The sequence below is a fragment of the Acanthochromis polyacanthus genome, chromosome 3, assembly GCF_021347895.1.
Source record: "Acanthochromis polyacanthus isolate Apoly-LR-REF ecotype Palm Island chromosome 3, KAUST_Apoly_ChrSc, whole genome shotgun sequence".
Taxonomy (NCBI): Eukaryota; Metazoa; Chordata; class Actinopteri; family Pomacentridae; genus Acanthochromis; species Acanthochromis polyacanthus.
This window is the reverse complement of record NC_067115.1, coordinates 20,620,097-20,645,138: the sequence shown is the minus strand read 5'-3', so window position 1 is coordinate 20,645,138 and position 25,042 is coordinate 20,620,097. Positions and strand designations below refer to the sequence as shown.

At 40.7% G+C, this 25,042-nt stretch overlaps 1 protein-coding gene across 5 annotated transcripts in view; it reads right to left on the bottom strand.

Moving 5' to 3' along the window:
• The window catches only part of LOC110950946 (septin-9-like), a 128,975-nt gene that overhangs the window by 49,696 nt on the left and 54,237 nt on the right, over positions 1 to 25,042 (bottom strand). The window contains exon 1 of one of the 5 annotated variants that reach the window (XM_022193817.2): positions 12,351 to 12,462. The exons of 2 other annotated variants lie outside the window; for them this stretch is intronic. In XM_022193817.2, the coding sequence (XP_022049509.1) occupies positions 12,351 to 12,372 (22 nt within the window). In that variant the 5' untranslated portion in view covers positions 12,373 to 12,462. Of the gene's footprint in view, positions 1 to 3,862; positions 3,966 to 4,521; positions 4,743 to 12,350; positions 12,463 to 25,042 lie in introns of those variants that run through there. 2 more of the 5 variants (XM_022193816.2, XM_051945497.1) reach the window with 2 other exon arrangements.

Genomic DNA, 25,042 nt, shown 5'->3' with positions numbered 1-25,042 from the left:
AATTCAAAGCCAGTTCATGATTTTGCCAGAAGACTTTTATAGTGACACAGCTTGAGGAAGTGTTGAAGCTCATTATCAAGAGTCTAATATCAACAAAGTCCAAAAATATTTAATATATATTTAATTAATTCAATTTAAATTCAGTTCTGCCAGTTACAGCATTTGAATGGCATGGCGATAGTGCTGAGGCGTATATTATGCAGGTTTGCTATATTTTGTGACTCATTATACCACTGCTGGAGTGTGGATAATGAAATTTGTCTCTCTGCCTTTGTTTTTTTGGCCTTAATTAGAGAATATATATGGCCAATTTAATAGTCACGATACTGGTATTTTTTTTCCCGATTACTATATTCAATATTATTATATGCAGTGTTTACCTACAAACATATACACAGTTGTCAAATGAATAGAATTATTGTCATGTTTACATGTGCAAAGTGGAGCGTGCATGAAATGGTTCTTTACGCTTTCATTTACTTCAATTTAAGAGGGAACAAGGGCTATATTTGACAAAGGCTTAATTGTCTTTGCTTAATTATTTATGGTGTTAATTTGCTGTTAATGCTGTTAAAGGATGTAACTCACTGTACATAGCCTTGAACTCATAAACAGAATCCTGCAATTCTATCCTCAGGCAATAAGTCAAGTGATCAAAACAGTAATTCTCTGTCAAACACAAGTTATATAAAACCATTTTTTACGCAGCGGAGTTTAACTGATGTCAGCAGCCATAGAACACAAGTCGCTGTGGTCAGAGAAGGAAAAACATGACCATACCTCTCAACTGACAAGACAAGGCCAAACAACCAACGATAGAATTTCACACTACGGTACTTTGCTTGGTGAGACAAAACCTTAATGCTGCACTGTCAAACACACGCTTCCTCTGACTGCCCACTGACGGTGTTGGGTTTGTTAATGCTGCCCAGCAGCAGCAGCTTAGTGTGTCAGATTTACTGCACGGTTACTGGTCTGGCCGATGTCCTGCGTCCAGCACAATCAAGTTGTGGGAGTGCTGTAGGTGTTTGGTGAAGTGGGAAGACAGGAGAGGAGTTAGAGGAAAGCTCGGATCAACATTGTTACAGATTATTTATCATTTAAACAGCGTTCTGTTGGGGTTTGCGTGTAAACTGTTCAGATGAACTGAGGGAGTTGAGTCTGAACCCTGAGCAGAAGCAAGAAGACATTTCACCCCTGATTGCCTGAAGATTTTGTGCACACACACACACACACACACACACTCTCTCGCAAAGTCATTGAGGCAGCTGCTGAATAGTTGCCGTGCTTCTTGGCTTCAGGCTCTATACACCTCAACCTCTGACAGGTAAAGCTTCGTTCTGCTTCTTTGATCTGTCACTGGTTAACTATGCTCTGCATGAACAGATTGATTTACATCGGTGACCGGTGAAGGCACACAGAGAGTGGCTGCATTCCACTCCCCACCTGTTAACACACAGCGTAGAAATGGGGTGTGGTTAGAAATGAATTGGTTGTCAGCGTAGACTGATGCAAAGAAACATGAAACATGTGATTAATTGGAACTTGGTGACCTTAAAGCAGAAATACTAATATTCAGACCAAGCACTTTTCCCAGTGTGAATCATGCAGAGCGACACAAAAAAAAACACATCTCAGCAAAAATGTTTTTCAAGAAGGCCGTACACTGGATTTGCCAGTAAATTACTGGATGAGAAACATGATGATGCAGAGCTGTGAGCTCTATCTGCAGCCTCTGGGTGCTTAGTATTTATGTGCTTGCAGGACATTCCTGTGTGTGTGATGATGATGGTCCAAGCAGCAAAGACACACTGGCTAACTAAAGGTTCAGCAAGATGTATTGCAGGTTTAAAAAATACATGCAGTGTATGGAGAAATCTTATTTTTGTCTAACTGGTCTACCAAGGCATATTAGCAGGGAGTCACGTGCTACTTGAGCTGTCACATATTTGCCTGAGAACCAACGGCTCCACAGAGAACTGTTGAGAATGTGTTTTATTTACGCACATCATCCACTCAGACTAACTTAATAACACACTGACCTCTTTGCCAGATTCAAAAAAATGTACCACACACATGCACTGTCTTCATTTCAGTGTTAATTTCCTCTCTGTGTCCATAAGTCATGCTGGAGCGACGACGTGGCACCTTTAAGGAGACAATCAGACCAAATAGCTTGGCTCAGTTTAGCTGAGTCCACGCACTCCAAAGCCTCTGCGAATATACAAATAAAGGCTTAGTCTGGGCTTATTCTGCGGTGACTCATAAGTTTAGGTTCAGCAGAGACATTTTCTCCCTCTTAGAAAGTCATAATACTGTTTCAGTGTGTAGCGTCTATGGTAGTTTCTATCACCCATTTTCCATAATAGCACATCCAAAGAGGTAATATTACGTCTTTAGTGTGCTAACCAATTAAACTGCCTTTTGCTTTCTGTGCCCATTTTCTCCTCATTGTGAGATACAGCAGGGCAATGTACTGGAAAACATAATGATGTGGGATAAATTGAGGATTTTTTCCAATCAAGTGCACCTCTTGGTACATTTCTTTCTACTATGGATGGAAACACTGAGCATAATCCACTATCAGTGTAATGATATACATCGTGAGTTACATTTGGATGAACTATGTGATACAGACACAGCTTTCTCTATGAACAGCCCTGAAACCATCTTCTCTGCTACATCTGAATGTTTTCAGTGCATCTGAATGGTCACTCTCTGTACTCCTATAATGATTGAACTCTTATTGGCTTTACTGTAACTTCAACTTTAAGTTTCCAGGTCACCTTCAGTAAACCCAATCATTTCAACCAAAATACTGTGTGCAAAAGAATGTCTGGCCATCAGTAACCGAGCATTATGTTGAATCTAATAGTCTATGATCTAATACAACAATCTGAACTCTCTGAACCCAAAAACCAGTCACCAAGACTGAAAGGCATGTTTTCTTTTTTAAAAATCACCAAAATTACACGATTTATTAGAGCTAGATAAACAAAAAGAATCATCCAATTTTCAAGTCATGACCGTCTTACAACTACTTATCTGTGATGTTTAATTCCGTGGCAAAACTTAACCAAATCTGAGCTTAAAATTGTAATATTCATCGGGAAAAAAAAACACTTAGCCCTAAGCAAATTCTGTAAAAAACAATTCCAACAGTTTTGCCCCTACTTGGTGATCACAGTTTTTTATTTTTATTTTTTAATGATTAACGGCATTACAACAGTGTCATACTTCACAGAAGACATTTTTGAGTTTTCTCTACTTCTAGCCATGGTTGTGCTGTTTCTACAGAGAAGTAAGATTTTGTGTTCCAATGAAAAATGAACCCACAGTGAGTAAAAACTTAACAGGAGCAAATACGCCCCAAAACTGCCCCTATAGTAAGAAAGTAAGAAAACATGCTCCATGTTGTCCATGAGATTTATACTTTATCTATGTTTTTCCAACCCTAATGCTTTGTTTTTACAACAAATAAGGCTCAGAGAGGATGGAGACTAACTACTTAGTTTAGCGAATGTGTGTCTTTGCCTTCTCTGATCCGATAGAGAATCACAGCAGTGAGAAGTATCCAGAGAAGCCGCCTATTCAGTGGGTAAGATGAGAATTTTCTAGTGCTGTTCACATACTGTCATTAAAATAAGCAATAGTTTGTTCTCAATGTGGTAAAAGCATTAACTCAAACTTTGAAACTGACAAATACAAACTTAATATTATAGTTGGATAAAGAAAAAAAATGAAAATGAATAGAAACCTGCGGAAACTTTCTAGCTACGCACGAAAGTGAGATGCAAGTTGAGTTACTCCAATTATTTACTCTAATTCAAACACCCTTAGAAATATGACCAAAAGCAGAGACCTTCCAATAATCTGGCTACTGTTGAGGATGTAAAATTCTTTGTGGTTTCTGCTCTCAGCATCAGTTCGTGACATCTGACGGTGAGCATCAGGCCAAACAGCAGCTGCAGGGACTGACTGGAGGAGGAACAGGAAAGAAAGACGCGGGGAAGGAAGAAAGATAGAATGGCAGAGGAAAAGGAGGACAAAGGTTATTGATGCCAGTTCCACACTGGCTTCACAAACAAAGGACATGCAGTTGTGAATTTTGTACGAGGGGTTAGACAGATGTTAGTTTGCAGTGCTGGATTTTCCACTGTCTCCCTCTCAGTGTTTTCAGCTGAAGGCTCGCCGGTGCTGGAATAGCGTCGGTGTCAGTGCTGTGTTTGTTTCTATTATTGACGTAACTTGGGTGTTATCAATAACAGACCACAGGCTACTGGGAATTGGCTAGAATATAACCCACCGCCCTGTTTTACACAGAGTAACAAGCAGACACACACACACAGCACACCACTCATAAAAACGCAAGCAACTATGCAAGATACTACACTGATTTGCACAAACAGCACGTTCACACCAAGATGTTGGTTAATACCACTGAGTCTCACAGATGTTGCTGCTCACCGTAAAACATCAGCATAAGTAAGTGACTGAAATGCAGAAAAGCGAACCACAAACCTTCAAAATCAGAAATAATTCCCTCCAAGTGTGGGTTGATTCCAGATTCAGACATTTTTCACAGGCACAATTTCACAAAACTTCCTTCTCTCTCTCGCTTTGAAGTGGCTCCCCGTTAATCCTGAATACACTCCAAAATAGATTAAATGAGAAACAAGGTCGAACCCACAACTTTCTCTTAAAGGAGCAACTTATTTTCTCTGACTTCCCACTAACTCCTCTCTATTGCTGCATTCAGACTCCAGCGAGTGAAAAGCCTCCTCCCTTCTCCTCCTCCCTGTAGTTAGAAACACACCCCCCCCTCCCGAATGTCCTGTGTTTCCCCTGCCCCCCACACACACACTCTTATATGCATCCACAGGCATTCATGTAGACAACAGTCGCTGTCATACATCAAAACCCTTTTCAACCAAAGTGGCTCTCAGGTCTGATTTCCCCATTCAACCTCTGAGCAGCTCTGACAGTGAAAGAAGACAACATGTCACACAGTCACTTTACCCAAGTTAAACTGCAATCAGACCAAATCCTACGGTACAAGTGTGGCTCTTCAAATGGCCTGCATAAAGAGTAGTTCCACGGTGTTCCGCCGCAGAAGGACTGCAGTTAAAGTGAGAGTCCGAGTTTTGAGTAAACAACCTCCACAAACCAGCTGGCATGTTAATTAAAGTGCAGTCACTTCTGTAGTAGCTGCTTTCCTGTGACATGAAAACCTGACAAACTTCCTGGAGAGAGTTGACATTAAGGATATACAATGGTGCCTCCGGGCAATCAGCAAGTGATTCGTGCTCCAACCCGCCCTCTGCGGCTGCATTATCAGGAACAACATGGGAATTTGAGCTCAGTGGACACATTTGGCCAGGTAATGTAGCACTGCTGCACTTCTTTTGGCAGGGACACTGATGAAAAGCCTGCTTTTTGATGTGGTGGGTTTGGTTACATTATTCGTCCTTGAAGCTGCTGTGGCCAATTTTAGTGACAGATCTGTGCAGTGGCGGAGAAACATTGCTGAGAAGGTGTTGATACATTTATCTAAAGTGACGAAATATCAAAGTTAGCCCAGCATTTACTTAACCATTCCACTGTCGCCCTGTGGGATGTGCTGCAGACTTTCTTATCCAGGAATCTACTGCAGAAACAATAAAATAGTGATGCTATCAGTGCAACTGCTGATTAGTCATGAGTGGGTTGCTTTACACAGCTTCTTGTTTGGAGTCAGACATGAATGAATGAAATTTATGATACATATGATCTATCATGGGTTAAGTTTATAATTTCCATACTAATCATGAAGCTCAAAATGACAGATGTAGATGCTGATCTCCAATCAGTTCTCAAAGAAAATCTAAAACTAAAGTGTCGCCCCAAAGAAGCTGGTGTTTTCACCTTCACACAGTCATACATCACACAGAATATCACAAATCACACACTGTATTTCACTCTTAGGGAGGGTAAAATAGGCACAAAACAGCTCCTGGCACATTTATAGACGTAAAGTAGTTGAGGAATCTTATCTGAATGAAAAGCTCTATTCTGAGGTGCACTAATAAGATGTCAAGCCAACACAGTGGCCCCTAACCCTAACACCTGAGAGGTCGACGGCAACACAGAATAACACTGTGTATTTGCAGTGCAGTCTCATTACTTCATACAACCGCTGTGAAGGTGTCTCAAGACAAAGAACAGAGCAGCACACACAGCGGTGGGCATCTACACTAAATCCAAGGATATCTGTGGACTGAGACGCTTATCGTCACAGATTGTGTAACTGAGTTTTGGGTACATCTTAGGACATCATAGAATATGCATCATGTGTCCTGACATGAATTGGCAATGTATGTGTGTGTATGTGTGTGTGTGTGTGTGTGTGTGTGTGTGTGTGTGTGTGTGTATGGTGCACAATGACATGCACAAAAAATCTGTTTGGACATCTGACCAAGCGTTCTGTCTATAGGTGTTAGTGTGTGTGTTAGTGAGTGTGTGGTCCAGGTATTATTCATATGAGGGGACCTAAATCTGTTTACAAGGTCACATTTTAGGGAAAAAAAGAGCGTCCACATAGCATAAATCATTACATTTCAAAATGTCAAAATGCTTTAGGGTGAAGGAAACTGTTGGGTTAAAGCGTTAGATTTAGGAAACTATGGAACCGCTAGGAAATAAATGTAAGTTAATACAATGTCCTCTGAAGTCCTCGGTACACCACTGTGTGTGTGTGTGTGTGTGTGTGTGTGTGTGTGTGTGTGTGTGTGTGTGTGTGTGTGCGTGCATGCGTGTGTGTGTGTGTGTGTGCGTGCATGCGTGTGTGTGGGCACTCTGTACCCACACAGTCTATGCGCTGGGCTGCACTGTAAACCAAATGCCACAAGGCTCTGCAGGATTTAAGCTAAAACACACCGTGTGTGAAATATACGCCTCCCTGAGCCAGTGTGTATTTATCCAAACATGGATACACACTCCGGGCTGGCTGTGAGGCAAAGCTGAGCGACAGCCCGAGAGAAAGAGCCAAAATCTGGAGAAAGTTGTATACGTGTGTGTGTTTATTGAGTTTATGAGTGACGTTATTTGAATATGTCACTGTGGATGCATGTGCTAGTGCGGTTATGAGGCTCTGTGGACACGAGTGTGTTTGTGTGCATCTGTGCCCCTGAAATAGCACAGAGGCCTTCGCACATAGTCGAATAAATCAGTCTGAGCAACACCATTCAGCTCCATGTCTCTTTGGGGGTGGGCTGCACTAGAATTATGCCTTTTGCCTGTGTGTATGTGATCTATGTAGAAATACAGTGCTTTCCAAGTGATCTAATTTACTCTTTCATCGATGCATTAATGAATCCAACTTTGTTCAAATAGACAAGTTTTAGAAAGATAATTTACACCCTTAACATGCAAAAATGATTAATAGCCCCATGAAGAAATCAACAATGTTGTGTTAAATATCACAAATCCAAGTACGGCAGCGATTTAATCACTTTGTTTGCTATGCTAGCATAACTTTTAAGCAGGAAATGTTTCTTTTTGTGCTCAGATTTTTGGCTGTGTTGCATGGTCAGTTTAAGATAAAGTAGAATTTAGCACATTTATTGGACTTGGCATGAAACTAGGTGAGTGTTGGTTCTATTTGAGCTAATGTATGTGGTTTCATTGCATTGTCCAAATAACACCTTTTATAGTTGATGAGTTTGATCTAAATGCCCAGTAAGTATGACGACACTCCTGAATGTTAGTAGAATAAACGTGTTCAATATATTGTGCAGTTAAACAGGAGAGTTAAATCCCTCCATAAATCCAGTGAAACAATAAAGAAAACAAAGAAAGAGAAAAGACAATTGAGAGCAGGCATTTGTAGCACATGAGGCCTTGATTTAACTAAATAAAATCTATGGAATTACTCACATCTGCGCGTTTTCATTAATTTGACAGTTCTTTGGAAAATCTACTATCTACTATTGATGGCTTAAAGGTTGTGTGGACAGTTTAGCGGCAATGAGGCTGTTGTTGCTTTAAGACTTGGATGTTACAGCAGGAAACTGTCCTCCTGAGTCCAAAAGGCATTCTGACACAGATATGTGGAGTCTGATATCTCTGCCTGAGCGAAAAACCCAAATATCATATGGACATTTCAAGACTGTTTAAAAAGGTAATAGTACTGGAATTATGCACAGATAGTGAATGATTTTCTTGATTTTCTTTAACTGTGTGTAGGGTGGAGTTATGTGCACACGTGTTAAAGGGTGAGAAATGCTTGAAATGCAAGTTCTCCACACCCGGCTTGCCTCTAGGCTAATATTTTGACACTGTCTGATTTCTTCTCGGACTGGTGACCTGTTCAGGGTGTCCCCTGCCCTCGCCCGAGTCAGCTGAGATAGACTCCAGCAGCCCCCGCGATCCTAGTGTGGTTAAAGCGGAGTACAGAGAATGGATGGATAGATGATTTCCTCTCGCTGACCACAAGTATAGTAGAGCTACTTGTAAGTGATCTCCTGAATGAGCTTTTGCAGGAGGAGTTTGTCTGTCTTTGTTATGTCACCCCAGGATTGACCCGTGTTTCCATCATATTGAATAATATCACCTGTCAGAAATTCTCCCTCAGGGGGACCGAAGGTGGAGCTTCCCGCTCAGTTTCCTTTACTCTCCGCGCTGGCCGTTTTCATTGCTCCCTCATTCATCATTACTCAATGATAATCTGAGGAACAATATGAGGTGAGATACTGGGAGGGCAGTGGGAGGAGACCTGCGGGGCGTTCACTTATAGAGGATATCCTGTACACTTCTTTTATGGAACATGGTGAGCTGAGTGATTTCCTTGATTTCCTTTAACTCGGGGTTCAAGTGTATTTGTGGATGTGGGTGGGGTCGTGTGCACGTGCGTTTTGGGGTGAGGGTATACGGGGCTGCAGCAAATCAGTACTTCTTGAAACCGCAGATTCATGTGCGAAAGAGTGAACGGTGAATTAAAGACAGAAGTTACAGGCTGCGTGTTCACGCTCCGTTAAACGCTGATCTCTAAAAAGTAACACTTAACATTGTGTGCTGCCTTTTATGAACACAGCTTGTTCCTTTTCATGTACAGTGGCCTCAGAAAGCAACATTTCGAATCAGCTATTTACTTTGACGTTTTTAACCCCCTGAAATCTACCATTTTTTATGTATTTTTTGGCCAATGTGGCACACCCAAACGGAAAAGCTTGTAACAGAGGAACTGTACGGCAAAAACACATGCATGAGACTTCAATTGAAAGGTAACATCTTCTCTGAAAATGCGCTTGTTTAGCATGTGGCTACATGAGTTCAAACATGGCTTTAAAATAATAAATCATTTTTGAATAACATTTATTGCAACATGCTTTATATCAGAACTATACAAATCAGCGCATATCTTCTACATCTTGTCAACCACACCTGGCTGAAATTACAAACGTCTGGATCTGACCTTATGGGGAATATAGAGTGTCTGTAAGATTAGTTGTGGAGATTCTGACTGTGTGTAACAGGCCAAGTTTGACAAAAGAACTAGGTTAAAAGGTTCAACGAAAGATAGCACAACAAGTAATTAGACCCTCCTTAGTGGCTTCACTGAAGAGCAAAAGCAAAGCGTTCAGTTCATCCACTCTCCACAGTTTTTTTTAACCTCCATGACATCCCATAGGTGCTCTATTTGGGGATTTAGATCACGGCTGTGGAAGGGCCTTTCAAGAAGCTGACTTTGAGCTGATGAAAATATTCTTTCAATAGGTGGCTAGTTTGAACCATCATCATCCTGAAATACCATCTTCTGCCACCTGGATCTGTACTTTCCGTGTTTTTGGCTTCTTTCTTTGGGGGTGCATCCGATATTCCTCTTTACATTTCTAAGTTCACGATTCCATCAATAAATAAGACATGACAAAATGAGATAAGACAAGATAAGATGAGATCAATGCTATTGATCCCTCACCGATCCATGTAGGTTAAAGCTGTTGTCCAAAAATAACATATCCAAAACTGCTTTCTATTGTGCATCTTATTTAGCAAATATAATCCAAGTTGTCCTCTTCTGGGAGCTTATGAACACTTTCTGCTGTATCACTCCCCTTATTTACCAATAAACATCGGTTCTATCTTGAATGATCTAAGAGCGGAGCTGTATGTTGCAATTATTGTTCTCTAAAGTGATCTCTGCTGCAGTGTCTTGCCTATTTTTCTTGTTTTTACTCATAATTATGCCATCTAGTCTGTTGGTTCTATATTTGTCGACTTTTTGAAGAAACTAATTTTGAGTTAAATGTGTCTTTCTGGTAACATTCAAGAGGGTTTTGTTTCTCCAGTTTCTTTTTCAGCAAAAAAAAATTTAGACTTTCTTTTCTATTGCTCAAATATCAGTTTATGAACCGTTTTAACACTTCAAATAGTAAAAAGCCACACATAATGCATCACTCTATTACTGTGTGTATGAAAACCAATAACTGCTGTGTGGATCTTGGCCTTCCCTTCATGTTAACAAATGTTACCAGATTGTAGAGGGTATCAGCTCGTCCTTCCAAAACTATCAAAGAAAATTGCATCTGTCCAACTTGTAATATCCAATGAGGGAGTCGATGCTTTCATTGTTGTCAAAGTGATACTAAATAGGTCAAACAAATACTGCAATTACTGTCATCCCAACAGACAGGACAATGACTTCCTTCCTGTTTAATTGGCACAACATAAAGCAACATGACACAACTGTTTCTCCTTTTTCCCACTGAATACTTTGCTTTTCGTTTCCCTTTGTTGTATTCTAAAGACAGCGCAACGCCAATTAGCAATTACAACAAGTCAATGTGGGGACCATACGGGACAGCCTCACCAGATGACAGGTCGCATTGAACAAATTACTGTAATCCTGAACAGACAAGGACCGAAGAAGACACTCAGTCAACATGGTGCTGTTGCAGATGCACAATTAAATTCACAAAAATTTCATTAATGCGCCACAGACTCAGCTCTTATCGTTATCAAAACAGAGCCTGAAGGGATCAGGGGTAGGTGGGGTAGGTGGCTGTTGTCAAGACAACAGGTCCAAACAGAATTACACAGCTCAGGTTGAAAACCAGGAAGTAGCCGAACCCATGCAAGACTTCCTCAAATTAGGGGAGTGAGAGGTGAAGTCACTGCAGTGTTTTTGTGGTGGAAAAATAAGCCGCTGCCACCTCAATTCTCTACTGCACTGTCCTCATCCCCCCCATCTGGTGTCAGCCTTTACTAAATTCCACCATCTCCCATAAAAAATGTAAAAAAAAAAAACCTCCCCGTCTGCAAAATATGAATCATCCACATGGAACATTTCACAGGGCTTGGGGAATTGGTGGCTGCACTAAAGAGGATGAAATGACACTGCAACAGTGCCACCAAGTGGAAAAAAAAGCTGGTGTGCCATATGTCTACATGAATAAGTGTCTTGTTGAGCTCAGCCACCATATTAACAGTCGAATTAAAGAGCCATTTACAGAGCGCCGCTCAGCTGGATGCCAAGCTTTAATAACTCTAAGATGCTGGACTAGTCTTATCCTCTTACTGAACATATATGAACAGAAGCTGCACCTAAGCTCTATTAGCACAGGAAAAAAGCAGACATTAAAATCCAAAAACAGAAAGAAATCAAGAAGAACTGAGAAATTTCCACAGCAGCTGCTTCTGAGTTACAGAACAGCAGGACAGCAGAGTCAGATGCATGTTAAGCATTTGTCAGGAGTCTGCTGTCTGTCAAAAAAACCCAAATCATATTAGCAGACATACGAGCCCCGCTCTCGATCCTCCTCGGCTTAAAATAAACCTCGTGTGCCAGTTAGAATTAATCGGACGACTGGACTCCTCAGATTAAAGTCCAATCATGTGATGATGGCGTGAAGATTAAACTCTGTGGGTCAAATGTAAATCATTATCCAAGGGTGCCAATTACAGCCGGCACTTTGCCCCGGAAGATTCTGTTTTCTCATTCGAGGAAGTTGTCTTTGACAGCACATCACACCAGGTTTACTCACTGTCTCTCTGTTCACAATGAGCTTACTGCACCCGTGGCTTTGCCGTCAATGAGAAAGAGAGAGTCTTTCGATAAGCTTTGTGGCTGAGAAACATCTAGGAGAAATCAGACGAGATAAGCTGACATGTAGACTCACACAGACAGAGAAGGTCTCTGAGCGGCTGCTTCCACCGCAACTGACCAAGCAAAGCAAACACAAGCAGGGTGGCTTCTCGCTGACTGCTGCCACACTGCTGAGAAGCTGCCTCCTCTAACAAAGAGAAAAGAAACACTCCCCAGAGGAAAGACTCTGGAGCTTCTCAAATCAGTTGAAAAAGCCACAAAAACTTACCGGCTATTCTGTCTCTCTCCATAACTCAACGGCTACCTCAAATAGCCACATGTAAATCTCTCGCTTTTCTCTCCTCTCCTTCCTTCCCTCCCTTTTTTTTCTGCATGGAGACTTCCCCTTTTCTCCTGACTTAGTCACCCTGTCCCCCTCATTCAACCCTCCCTCTCTCCTCCCTCCTTTTCCTCCCTTGCTCTTACTTCCTCCAAGTTTTAATGTCTTCAGTCTGTCAGAATAACAAGTGAACAGACCAGACATCCACAGCCATGTGCTGGTCATATGAAGTCCCTCTTCTTTTTCACAACATTCTCTCCTACACACATATGTTGCGGACTTTTATCACAGAGACATTTAAGTGGACATTTTTCATTCTCCCTTTCCTTTCTCCACTATTTCTTGTTATTCTCTTCATTCTAAATCGAGTCCTCTCTCTTTATCTCTTCTGCTCCCTTGACACTGAAGCTGCATTGTGTCTTTCAAATAGAGCCTCAGCCCATTTGGTCAAAGGTCCTCACATGAAAATAAACTCCATCCAGTTATTACAAGAGAAAGAAAGCAGTCCACCAGGACACTATAATGGCATTTATGCGAGACTAATCTCACTGTCAACACGCACAAACCCACATAAAGCAACAATGCAAAGAACACATCACTGGCTCTAAATGGATTCAAGAGAATTCTCAACAATCCTCGTCAAAAATGTTTCATTTCAGGGCACTCATGCATGAAGAGCTTCTCACTGAGGCTTCTTCACAACTTGTTAATAATCACCATCTAAAGATCTCTGCCAAGAAGCTTGTTGACCTCCTGCACAAGTCTACGAGTGTCTCTCAGCTGAGTTCCATATTTCTCAAAGTCTGAATGGATGATTATTCTGTGAACAGATTTCACAGCGAAAATCACTGCTGTTGCCAAAGCACAAACACACACTGAAGCATCACATCCGACCCTCTACGTGCTGCTCAACAAGGTCAAGGACCACTCAGAGAGCCGCTGCCCTGGTGAGAAAACACAGCTCATACACAAACTCACACACACCCATCTTTGTTTTTGTGTCAGGAAGAGAAGGAGGAGTAATAACTCAACACATCGGATTTCCACTTCCCCTTTCTTACAAGGAACATCTCCACTCAAACCAGTGTCTTCCAGATTGACAGCTACAAAAGTGGTTCAAGCAAGAAGTAAAAGTAGCCGCATGTGCTTCGACTTGCAAAATATCGCTCACGAAGATGGTCAGAGGTCAAAAATACGGTTGCAGTTGGAGTCAAAATGAACGTCTTTCTTCGGCGAGGTGGCTGCTTAGATAAAGCAGTGACATGACCTGGCGTTCCTCCAAACATGACGTGACGACAAGCCTCTCTCCGGCTGATCTGCCCTGATACAGACAACCTTCTGTGCATCCAGAAGTTGGTTTCAGTTTGAGTGTGTTTCAGGTTTCACAGCTTGTAAGAGGAAGAATTTTGACAGAATTTCACAACGTATTTTTGCAAGAAATGAAGACAAATAGTAGATGGCTGGATCATCCTGAGTGATACAAGAAAACACACACACACACAGACACACACACAGACACACACAGACACACACACACACACACACAGACACACACACACACACACACAGACACACACACACACACACACACACACACACACACACACACACACACACACACACACACACACACACACACACACACACACACACACACACACACACAGCTCTGACTCCCCTGCAGTCCTGGGGCCTTTTCTGACATCTGCAACAGAGAAGTGAAGAGAAGCAGAGCAGAGGAAGCAGATTAGAGATATTTAAGTGTAGGTGCAATGTAAGAATCTGAGTACATCTGGCCTCAGTGAGTCCCTGTAAGTAATACTAAGGATCAGTTCAAAAGCAGGATTTACAGAAGCAGAGTCACTGTGATTTAGCTACCTCTTTGAAATGTAAATAAGAATGATTAATATGGTATTTTTGATTTGTGTAGCATAAGATGGAAATCAATACATTCAAGGCACTGAGTAATAAGGGAGCTAAAAGACACTGATTAATATTTTTGTAGCAAGAAGCTATTTTGGTGTGTAATTAAATATACAATTGCATTGTTATTACGTCTTCGAAAACAAGAATTGAATTAGTTTGCCCTTATAATGGCCATCTATGTTTATATTTTTAAATATCTATCTGTATCAAAGGTTTTTAGTGGAGACATTAATTAGAGCTGCACCATTAATCCATTTCATTTGAAATTGCAACTTGAAAAATGTAATTAGGAAAATGCAAAAGCTTTAATGTAGCATATATAAGCTTTAATGTAGCATATACGCAATGCAGCAGTCTGACAAAGGGTTTCAGTTGTTGTGTCAAATTCGTGCCGCCGTGCTTGTGTCGCACTTTGGATGTTGTCTCACATGACAATGCTCCGTCACATGTTTTCGAATCTAATATTGAAATATTAAATTGAAGCAAGCCTTTAAAAAATTCTATTGCAAATCAAATTGTGTGGCATAAAAATCTAAATTTGATATTTTCCACAAATCGTTCAACCCAAACATTCAGTCTCAGCACAGTTTATTTTGAGGAACGAACCACAGCTACTCAGGAGTTAACTCCATCAGTCTGGTCAGTGTACATGATGGTGTTGAAAATTCTGATATTTTGAACCACAGAGCAGAATAAAACCAAAGAAATTACAGAGTCTTGTGGTACTGATTCCATATGGAAAGCAAGAGGTTGATGCTGTGACAAAAGTGTGTGTTTAAAAATAGAAGGGACATGTCTCTTTTGGCCTCTGGCTCTTTCTGCCCCGTGATCATTTTCCAGACTTACAAAGCTGCAGTTAATCACAGGGTCAGGGTCAAAAAAACACATGAAACACACAACATGTGTTTATGCCTTTGTTGACTCACTCTCATATGCATAACACACAAACACGACGTAGATGTAAACACGTACATCCTGAGAGGTGTTGCCATGTGAAACGTGTTGGTGTGCTGCTACTGTTTTACTGTTTTATTCCGAGTTGTTAGTGACAAGGTGTTTTTTTGTTTTTTTTTATTTTCCTGTTTTGTAGATGGAGCCAAATGGCAAACCTGCCCCAGAACCATCACACGTACACACACGGAAACTTCTGGTTGCAGAACAAAGGGCAGCGGCCCGGGCCGAAATGGCAGACGGCACACACAAAGACACACACACACACACACACAAGCAACTCACGCACGCACGTACATACACACACACACACACTGATGGCCGGAAGAAGCCAAAAATGACAAAAATCATGTAGTAACTTGAAGGGCATGACCTGACTAATTTCTAATACTAATTTACCAAGAACATGAAAATGAAGGCATGGCAGCTTTTTTTTTTTAACCTGCATTTCTGAAATTTTATTATCCCGTTCACTCGTGTAAATATTATTCATTATCCTAATAATCTCACATAACCTCCTTTGGGGAAGTGTCCTTGGTCTATTATTCACTGCAGTGCTTTGGAGCTTTATCTAAAGTGACACTGACCTTTCAGTTTTATTTATTTAAATGTGTTTTATAACTGCAGAAGTATAAATTAAAGTCAAGAAAAGGCATCATTAACTCAATGCGGATCATAAAGGCTGGTCTTTTTTGGAACTTCTTGGTTTGGCGACAGCTTATTAACTCAGTGAGTAAACGTGAAAAATCTCACTCAGGAATTCTTTCAGTTTAGCTTTACAGATTCCAGAGGTCCTGAATTTAAAATAGCTACTAGAACTTGTTTTTTTTATGGATATTATATGTAATTATAAAAATGAAAAAAAATGTAAAAGAGTATGAAAAGATTTCATTTTTGTGTCAAAAATTTGTCATGTTTTCTATTGCAAGACAACATTTTGCAGCAGTTTACAGGAAATCAGGTCATCTGTACTCTGAGCTCATAAAAGACGAGATTCAGACAAACAGGATTCGGGGAGAAGAGACCAAGAGGGCCTCCCTAGCTCATACCTTTCACCACCTCTCCTCTCCATCATCTAAACCTGTTAGCGAGATACAGCTAGAACCTCCTACCACACACATACACACTCATTCAGACTTAAACAAACACTAAAAACCAGATGCACACACACATACGCGCACAAACCCCAACGGTTATCCGAGCTGACACACAAACACACACTCAGCCTTCTTTTTCATTGACTTACATACACATATACCAAACACGTAGCCCATATTTGCACCCGATGAGGCAGATGGTCATGAGGCACAGACGGACACGTGCACATGTTCACTCATGCGAGGTAAACTTAACCTCCCAACACCCCACCACGCAAAAACAAAAAAACCCAACAGTGTATCACACATTGACTAAGAGTGGATGGCGAGCCTTGGGATGCACATTAATGTAAGCCGTCACTTCAGAGCGCAACCTATGGCCAAACGCATGACTCAAACATGCTAAATTTAGTTATATAACAGTCGGGCAAAGACCTCACCAGCGTGCCAGCCAGCACTAAAGGGACGCCTGCAGGGCAACGGCGATGCACAATGAAGGAGAAAGAACAGTGAGAAGAAGATAAAAGATAAGATGAGAGGAGGGGAAGTAGTGAAAGAGGTAAATGGAGGGGAAGAAGAAAGGAGATAAGGTGAAGAGGCTAAAAGCTTCTTGGGTCGTCGGGGAGGAGAAACACGTGGGAGGAGGACGGATGCACGGACAAATAAGACAGGATTGTGTGTCGTCATGCATGCAGCAGTAAAGAAAGGATTTACAGTTCAATGCCGATTTTCAACTATTGATGCCATCACTGTTAGACAACCAATAAACCTATACTGTGCTCTAACTAGCTTTTTTAATGGAAGACATTTTGACTCATTTGAACTCCATTTAGCTGCTTAAGTTTTAGCTTTCTGGTATTGTGCACAACTGCCATGGATAATTAATGTTATTTGAATTTCCTGTGCTTTACCATCTAATCCATGCCAGGAGGAAAATCCTTACAATAACACACCAAAAAGCTAATGCATAAAGTCTTGTATTCAGCTTCTGATACAATGCTACGATGAAAAAAGTATTTTTCTACAATTTAACATGAGGCAATTGGTGTGCAATCACAAAGAGGTTATCGAGTTCAGATTCTTTAGTTTACTGGCTGAGAGTGACAACGGCATAAAGTAGAAGCACGGTAGTGGAGATGGATTAGCTAGAAATGAGCAAACTTGTTCCAGTATAAAATGACACAAATTAGTGAAAAATATTGATATGAGTATCTAAAAACCCAAGATGATGTGATCAAATGTCCTGATCAAGTCACAATGCAAATATATTTACTTCTTCGAGGAGAAAAATCAGAAAACATTCAAATTTAAGAAGCTAGAATCAGATATTTTAATTGTTTTTCTTTAATAATTATGCCAACTGATTAAATGAGCAGCAAAATAGCTTGCGATTAACTTAATAGTTTAAATCTAATTGTATAATCATATAATAGGCTGTGCAGTGAATTGGTAGTTAGTAGAAGATCCCCGGTTCGCATCCCAGCCTGGGATCTTTCTGCTTGGAGTTTTGAAGTTCTCCCTGTGTGTGCGTGTTTTTTTTTTTTTCAGGTACTCCAGCTTCGTCCCACAGTCCAAAAAAAGATTTGCTGAGGTTAATTGATAATTCTAAATTGTCAGTAAATGTGAATGTGTAGCCCTGTGACAGAAAGGCGAGGTGTGTCCAGGGTGTCTCCTCCGTCTTTGCCCCCAGTCAGCTGGGATAGACTCCAGCTCCCCTGCAGCCCTAATGAGGATTAAGTGGTGTGTCGATAATGGATGGACGTATTATCTTTGCAACTCTAGGTTGTAAATGAGCATTTGATATACTCCACATGCATACATTTTGTCTAAAATTGAGCAGCATATGTGTATCATTGGTAGAAAATATTTGGAACTGTATAGAACAATGAGAGAAACACAAAAACTCAAGCAAAAAAAAAAAAAGTCTTGCATTCAGTTTCTGATATAATGCTATGACGGAAACATTTTTTATTCCTACAATTTAACATGACACAAGTAGTGTACAATCACTAAGAAATCTAATTATTGTGTTCAAATTCTTGAATTTACCAACTGGAAGTTATGATGGTATCAAGAAGAAGCATTGTACTGGAGATGGATTACCCGTAAATGTGCAAATAACTTTTTGTCTTCAGTTTTCTTAGTGTCATCGCATGCATCATGTTGCAAACAAACCAGTCCACACTGATCAGCCACGGTGCTTGTTATCTTCACATGTAGCTGCTGTAATCTCAGTATACAGTTATAGTTTTGAATAGGTACACTTCAGCCTGAGCATAAAGCTAAAAGAACATAAAGCTGGCTATGAAGTCAAACAACTATCAAAACATAGACACAAAAACACACACATACTGCTATGCTTAGCTGCAGACACACAGCACGCTCTGCTCCCTTAAGTCCCCGTCAAAAAAAAAAACCCTCCCTCTTCCAAACATAGCAGCAGAGATTCCCGTCTGCACACAGGAGATGGTGGAAAGTGAAAAAGAGAAAACAGTATGATGTGGTGCTTCTAGCCACAGTCTGATGACCTCACCAGAGAGCTACGCGGCACTCATCTTCCCCCTGCTTCATCTCCATCATACAGAGAGAGAGAGAGCAAGAGGGAGGTGCTGTCCTCCTCATTTGCGTCCCCTGCTGCTGCTGCTGCTCCTCCAGCCTACGTATACAACCTGGGGCACGTACAGGGACGACACAACTCTTCACATCACTCATCGACGCGAGCTAAATTTAGAACTAGACCCCGTGCTCTCATGCAAACCGTAAGGAAATATATTTTTGTAAAAACAAAAAGAAGGGCTCCTATTACTTGCTCCAGAGAGATTTTACTTTCGTTTTGTGAGTGCTATTCTACTGAACTGAAAAAAAAGTCCAAAATAAAACACGATCCATAAACCTGGGAGTTGCACTGACACTGTTAGACAGTGTGTGCACACTACTGCAGCAATCTGGAAATCAAAAAGGGCTGATTGCATCTCTATTTTCCAATCCAATTTCCCAGGCTAACTTGATGAAAGCCCCATGGTCCTGCAAACAATTCCAACTGAATCCAACCGAGTGTAGGGGCGAGCTGGTCTTTTGTTTTCTTTTGATATAAACCCAATGTTTTGAATTTTTTCCATTGCACCAGATAATTTTAAAGCAATGAGTTGCAGACCTAAATGCAAACTGGTCACTCAATCTACTTCCCATTCACTAATGTGGTATGTTCATGCTGGTGTGCCGATTTGCTAAGTGAAGTGAACAAAGTGAGTCTGGAATCAATAAAAAGAATGACTTACCGTCTGAGAATTGTAAACACTTCATTTGCATCACTATTCAAAATCTTTAACTGAGGTATCCCTTTGAGGGGGTTTCCCATGTCCTCAGTTGACATTTATGTCTCCCTATTTCCAAAATGTTAAGAGCATTATGAGGAATATCAAACAGTCAAATCCATTTTCCATCATATTAATGTTAAGTTTATAATTAGGATTGTTATTAGAAACTACAACAGTGTTTTTATGGGTCCATGCAAAATATAGAAAACCCTAAAGACAACACATTATAAACACAACAGACTAGAGAAAAGAGCAATACATCTTAGGTGTTTTGATTACCAAGATTATCAGTTGTCTATTGTCACTGTAGTACTGTGAAGCTGTGACTCAGCATAGCAGTGCAGGTGTGCAGGTGTGTGTGTTATGTTTTAAGTCCCTGTCTAGTCCTTGATCAAACTCCTAAAAAGTTATCTCAGTATATCAAAACTCTGTACCATTGCCTCTTTCAGAATGTTAAAATTTATGGGGTCTGTTTGCTGCAGCTCAAGCATACTAACCCATCTATGACTGTAAGTCTGTAAAAGTACTTTACACCACTGAGCGTTAATCTCAGAGGCTGAAAATTTTAAAATTTTAAAAATGAGGCTGCAGTTCCTTGAACGGCCACTTGTTGCTGCATCCAAAAGTGAGTCAATCCCCATCGAGCCCCATATTAAAATAATGTTAAAATGCCCAATTTCACAGCAGATATAAACATGTTTACAGCCTGGAACAAAAACAGTTTTGGTCTCTATAGCTAATTTCCTCCCACTTACAATAATTGGGTAAGATGTGTTTATCCTGACAGGTCAGTTTGTGGCCCAAAGGCATCTTTGTAGAATCAGGTTTTGCCAAGGTGGCGATAATCTGAGGCACCACACTGAGCTTCAAAACCACTATTAAGGAAATCTGTAGGTGACATCATGAGGATGTTTGTAAATCTTTTCATACAGTCTATGTACACTGTACAGTGGCAAGTTGTGATGTTCAAGTAATTCAACCATACATGGTTGAACCAGAAACCAATTGTCAAGAAGAATAATGACATGGAAAACCCCACCCTGCAAGTTGGCAGGATTGGTTCTTTAAGTTTTTATGTATGAAACCCAACTTACACCACAGAGGATGATGGGAATGCAGGTATTTGACCATAAACCAAAAATATTAGAGAAATGAAACAGTTTACTTTTGGTGATTGTAAATAAAAAGTCAGGGGCGAGATCGCCAGAAGTTGGTAGGTCTCATTTTTTGAGTAGCATGAATGTCTGTAAATCACGGCAATCCATCCAACAGTTAGGGGTATTTCTGGCTGGATGAAAGCAGTGGACTTACTAACAGGCCAACAAATAAAAGAAAAATCCCTACAGAAACACTGACCTTTATAACTACTCACAGTCGATCACAAATCCTCAACCGCAGAAGATGTTTCACAGCTCATAAAATCAGCAGTCCAAATAAAGCGCAAAACTCACAGCCAAAGTCATCACAGATGTTGAGTCAGCAACTGGCACGCCAGTGCTGTAATGCACTCAACCAATCGTCTGCAAGAACCAGAAGAAATCTTGACAACTAATACATGACCTTGTTACTCATAACACACACATGCACAGAGAAGCAAACTCACACAGTCCGCCCAGTCAAATCCAGTTCACAGAAAACCCCATTCCTTTCAGCGGTAACTCACACAGGCTCCTCTTTTCCAGTTCTCTGTCAATTTAAACCCCATTCTCAGGTCATTTGAACTGTCGGAGGCTGTAAAACTGCTAGTAGTGCAGTCTGTGTGTCTGTCCATCTCAGCATGGCTGTGGTAACGCTGCTGGCTATTTCCTTTTCACCATAAGGTAATCATTAGATGTGAGAGGGGGCTGGCAGCAGCTTACATCAAATGGAATACCCTCAAAGTCATAGATGCCTTGCAGGAAATAAGGAATGTGTTGCAGCAGTTGATAAATATGTGGACAGTATGTGGATACCGCAGATAGAGTAGAAGCCACTGTGGAAGCCCTGACATCTTTCATCTACCCTGCAGGATTTTCATTTTGGGGTTTTGAGTGGCACAGAGGCGAAGACAAAAGCAGCCGGAGATGCTGGTTCCACAAATCCATCTGAAATTTGTTAAGCTGGAACAATAACTGTCTGTCAGTAGCACTTAGTGTTTGCTACAGAGTGTAATATACCTCATTGTGCATTGTACAGTCCACACTGCTCAACTGCTCATTAAGTAATTGAGTAGGCTAAAGGTAAGCTTAGACAGAGCACGGATGAGAGGAGCAAAGCTATGCGATTTGGCTGATTATCATAAGGCAGAGAATCCTGCCACATAAGCCTAAAGACTGCTGCTTTCACCTCAATCTCTGCAAATTAGCCTGAACTGATGGAGGGATGATGCTGAAAAGAGAAAAATGGAGAACGAGAAGAGAGTTCCTGTGGTTCCCTGTGGCTTCAGACCTCTGTAATCAGCATGCCAAGCTCCTGATGTCTAAATCCACAACTCGGACCCAGACAGCGTACACATATTCAGCGCACATACACACAAAAAGACACACACAGGCACATGCACACAGACGCACACAGAACGAGCTCCTGACGCATGAGCTCTGTGGTGATTTCTGCTCATGTGGAGTTTGGCAAACTAGAACGTCCCAAATAAATGCAAACGAAAGACACTGAAATACATCATGTGCATACTGAGTGTTGCATGTGGTGATCGTATTATATTAACATTAACATATGAGTTTACTGATTTCTCAGTAAGATGAAACAATTCCTGGTAGAAACAAACTTTGGGTGCATTTTTGAGGCAGATACTGGCATTGTTAATTGGCGGTCGTATAATTTGATGATGATGATTTAAGTTATTATGAAAGTGCTGTGACCCATATATGAGTGAGACATTTTACTGTTGAAAAAAAAATCAGACAAAACATGTAATGAGGATGCAATTTCTTGTTTATCATCATTTACCATATACACTGATATGCATGTATGTGCTCTATCAGTGGCTAATTAACAACAATTGACTTGTCTTCTTTGTTGTATTTCAGTATTATTACAACTTCATCGCCTAGAATATCTGCATAGAGGACTGCACTACAATTCGGAGATAGTGACAACTTATAAATGTTTGTAAAAGCGCACTTATTTTCACTGTCAATCAATCTGTCCATTATTTTATCAGCTGATCAATTACTTGTTCCGTCTATGAAATGACACAAATCAGTGAAAAATATTAATAAGGGTTTATAAAAGCCCCAAATGACATTGTCGAGTGTCCTGATCTCACTTCAATGCAAATACATTCACTTCATACAGGAGTAGAGAAAATAGAAAATATTCAAATTTAAGAAGCTAGAATCAGAGCTGATTAATTGATTAGCAAAACAGTTGGCGATTAAATTATTATTTTAAAACTAATAGTACAATTATTGAAACTTTAGATTGTAAATGATTATTCGATATAATTTACATAGGTACATTTTGGCTAAAACTGAGCAAAACAACATATGTGTATCATTGGTAGAAAGCGTTTGTACCTGTATAAACATACAACAAAGAAGGGAATACAAGAAATCAAGCAAAAAAAACTGTAATAAACAAATTGTATCTGCTTGTCTTATATCAAACAATCATCATGCAAAGCGACAGTGCTGCTCTCATTTTGGTCAACCTTTTACTTATGGCATCTGCTTGTTACATCAGATGTTTCTTTAATAAACATGCCGCAAAATCATTCACGAGTGACTGGCTGCTCATCATGATAAGCAGCAGTGACATGGCCTGTTTTCATCCTTATGTTATTCACGGGGGGCTTTGTTAAGCTGAGACGTCATCATCGACCGTCTCTATTTATAGCCAAAATCTGACACAGTGGCAGATGATGTCATATTTGCATGAGTGTGTCTGCGTGTACACACAAACTCAAGGGTATATGGGACTATTCATCAGGGACAGAGATGTCCCTCTTTGTGTATGCATGCATTGTTGAGGCGTGGGGTCAGCATTTCAGAGCCCAAAGCTAAGTTTAATCAGATAGGAATTACATCTGTGGGGAGAGATAAACTGAAAGATAAAACTTTGAGGGACAGTGTAAAAACCATATGTCAGTTCCTGTCGTGGGAGGCAAAAGCATTAAGGCTAATAACTCTGGGAAGGTTTATCTAAGGCGAAAGAAGTTCAGGGCTTTCAATGAGAGAAACTTTAGCTGAATAACTGGTATCTCAAGCAGCCCTCTGAGGTTAAGACAGTGAGCTTTTGTGCTTGGCACTTAAGAAAGAAGGCTGATAAAGGCAGTCAAACACTCGCGTGGGTTTTTTAATGTGATAAGGATTATATGAACTGGAGAGCTTGGCAGCTTGACTCTAAGGTAGTGAATTTAATAGACACTCACCAATGAATACCAAAGTCTCCAAAGACGGTATTATTATCACAGGGAGTTGCAGTGAATGCAGTGGCAGTCCAGGCCAATATATGACTCAGACTGAAGGGAATCTAGCTAAGCTGTCACTGAAGAGCCATTGTTAAAGTGAAATAAAGAGCTGTATTGACTCCCCTCATCTGCTCTTTCTCTATGGGACCTACTGGTGTGGTTTAGTGGGAGGTTGGATGATGTGATTGGATGCTGTGATTTTAAGTGTTACAGCATTTTAAAGAAACCAGTTAAACCCAATGGTAATGTAGCCAGCCACCAAAAAAAAGTCATCTGGGTTTGATTTCACAGTGTATAATATAATCAGCCACAGCATTAAAACCTCCTGCCTACTATTGTGTAGGTCTCCCTCACGCAAAAAAGTTCAGACTCATCATGACACACAGGCATGGACTCTACAGACCTCTAAAGGTGGTCTGTGGTATGAGGCACCAAGATGTTAGCAGCAGATTCTTTAAGTCTTGTAGGTTCTGAGGGTGGGCCTCCATGTTTCTCTAGTATGTCCCACAGATGCTTGATGAGAGTGAGATCGGCTGAATTTGGAGGCCAAGTCAACATCTTGAATTCTTTGTTGTGTTCATCAAACCAGTGTGGCAAGGAGCATTATCCTTCTGAAAGAGACCACTGCCACCATGATATATCATTACCAAGAGCGGGTGGTCTACATGAATGTCCAGGTAAGCGGTATGTGTCAAATTAAGATCCACATAAATGCCAAGGTTTTCCAGCAGAATATTGCCCAGAACATCACACTGCCTCTGATGGCTATTCTGCATCCTGCTACCATCTATTCTTCGGCTAAATGACACACGTGCAACCAGCTGTCCACATGATGTAACAGATAATGTGATTCAGGCCAGGCTACTTTCTTCCACTGCTCCATGGTCCAGTTCTCAAGCTTCTGTGCCCATTGTAGGTGCTTTTGGAAGTGGACACGAATCAGCA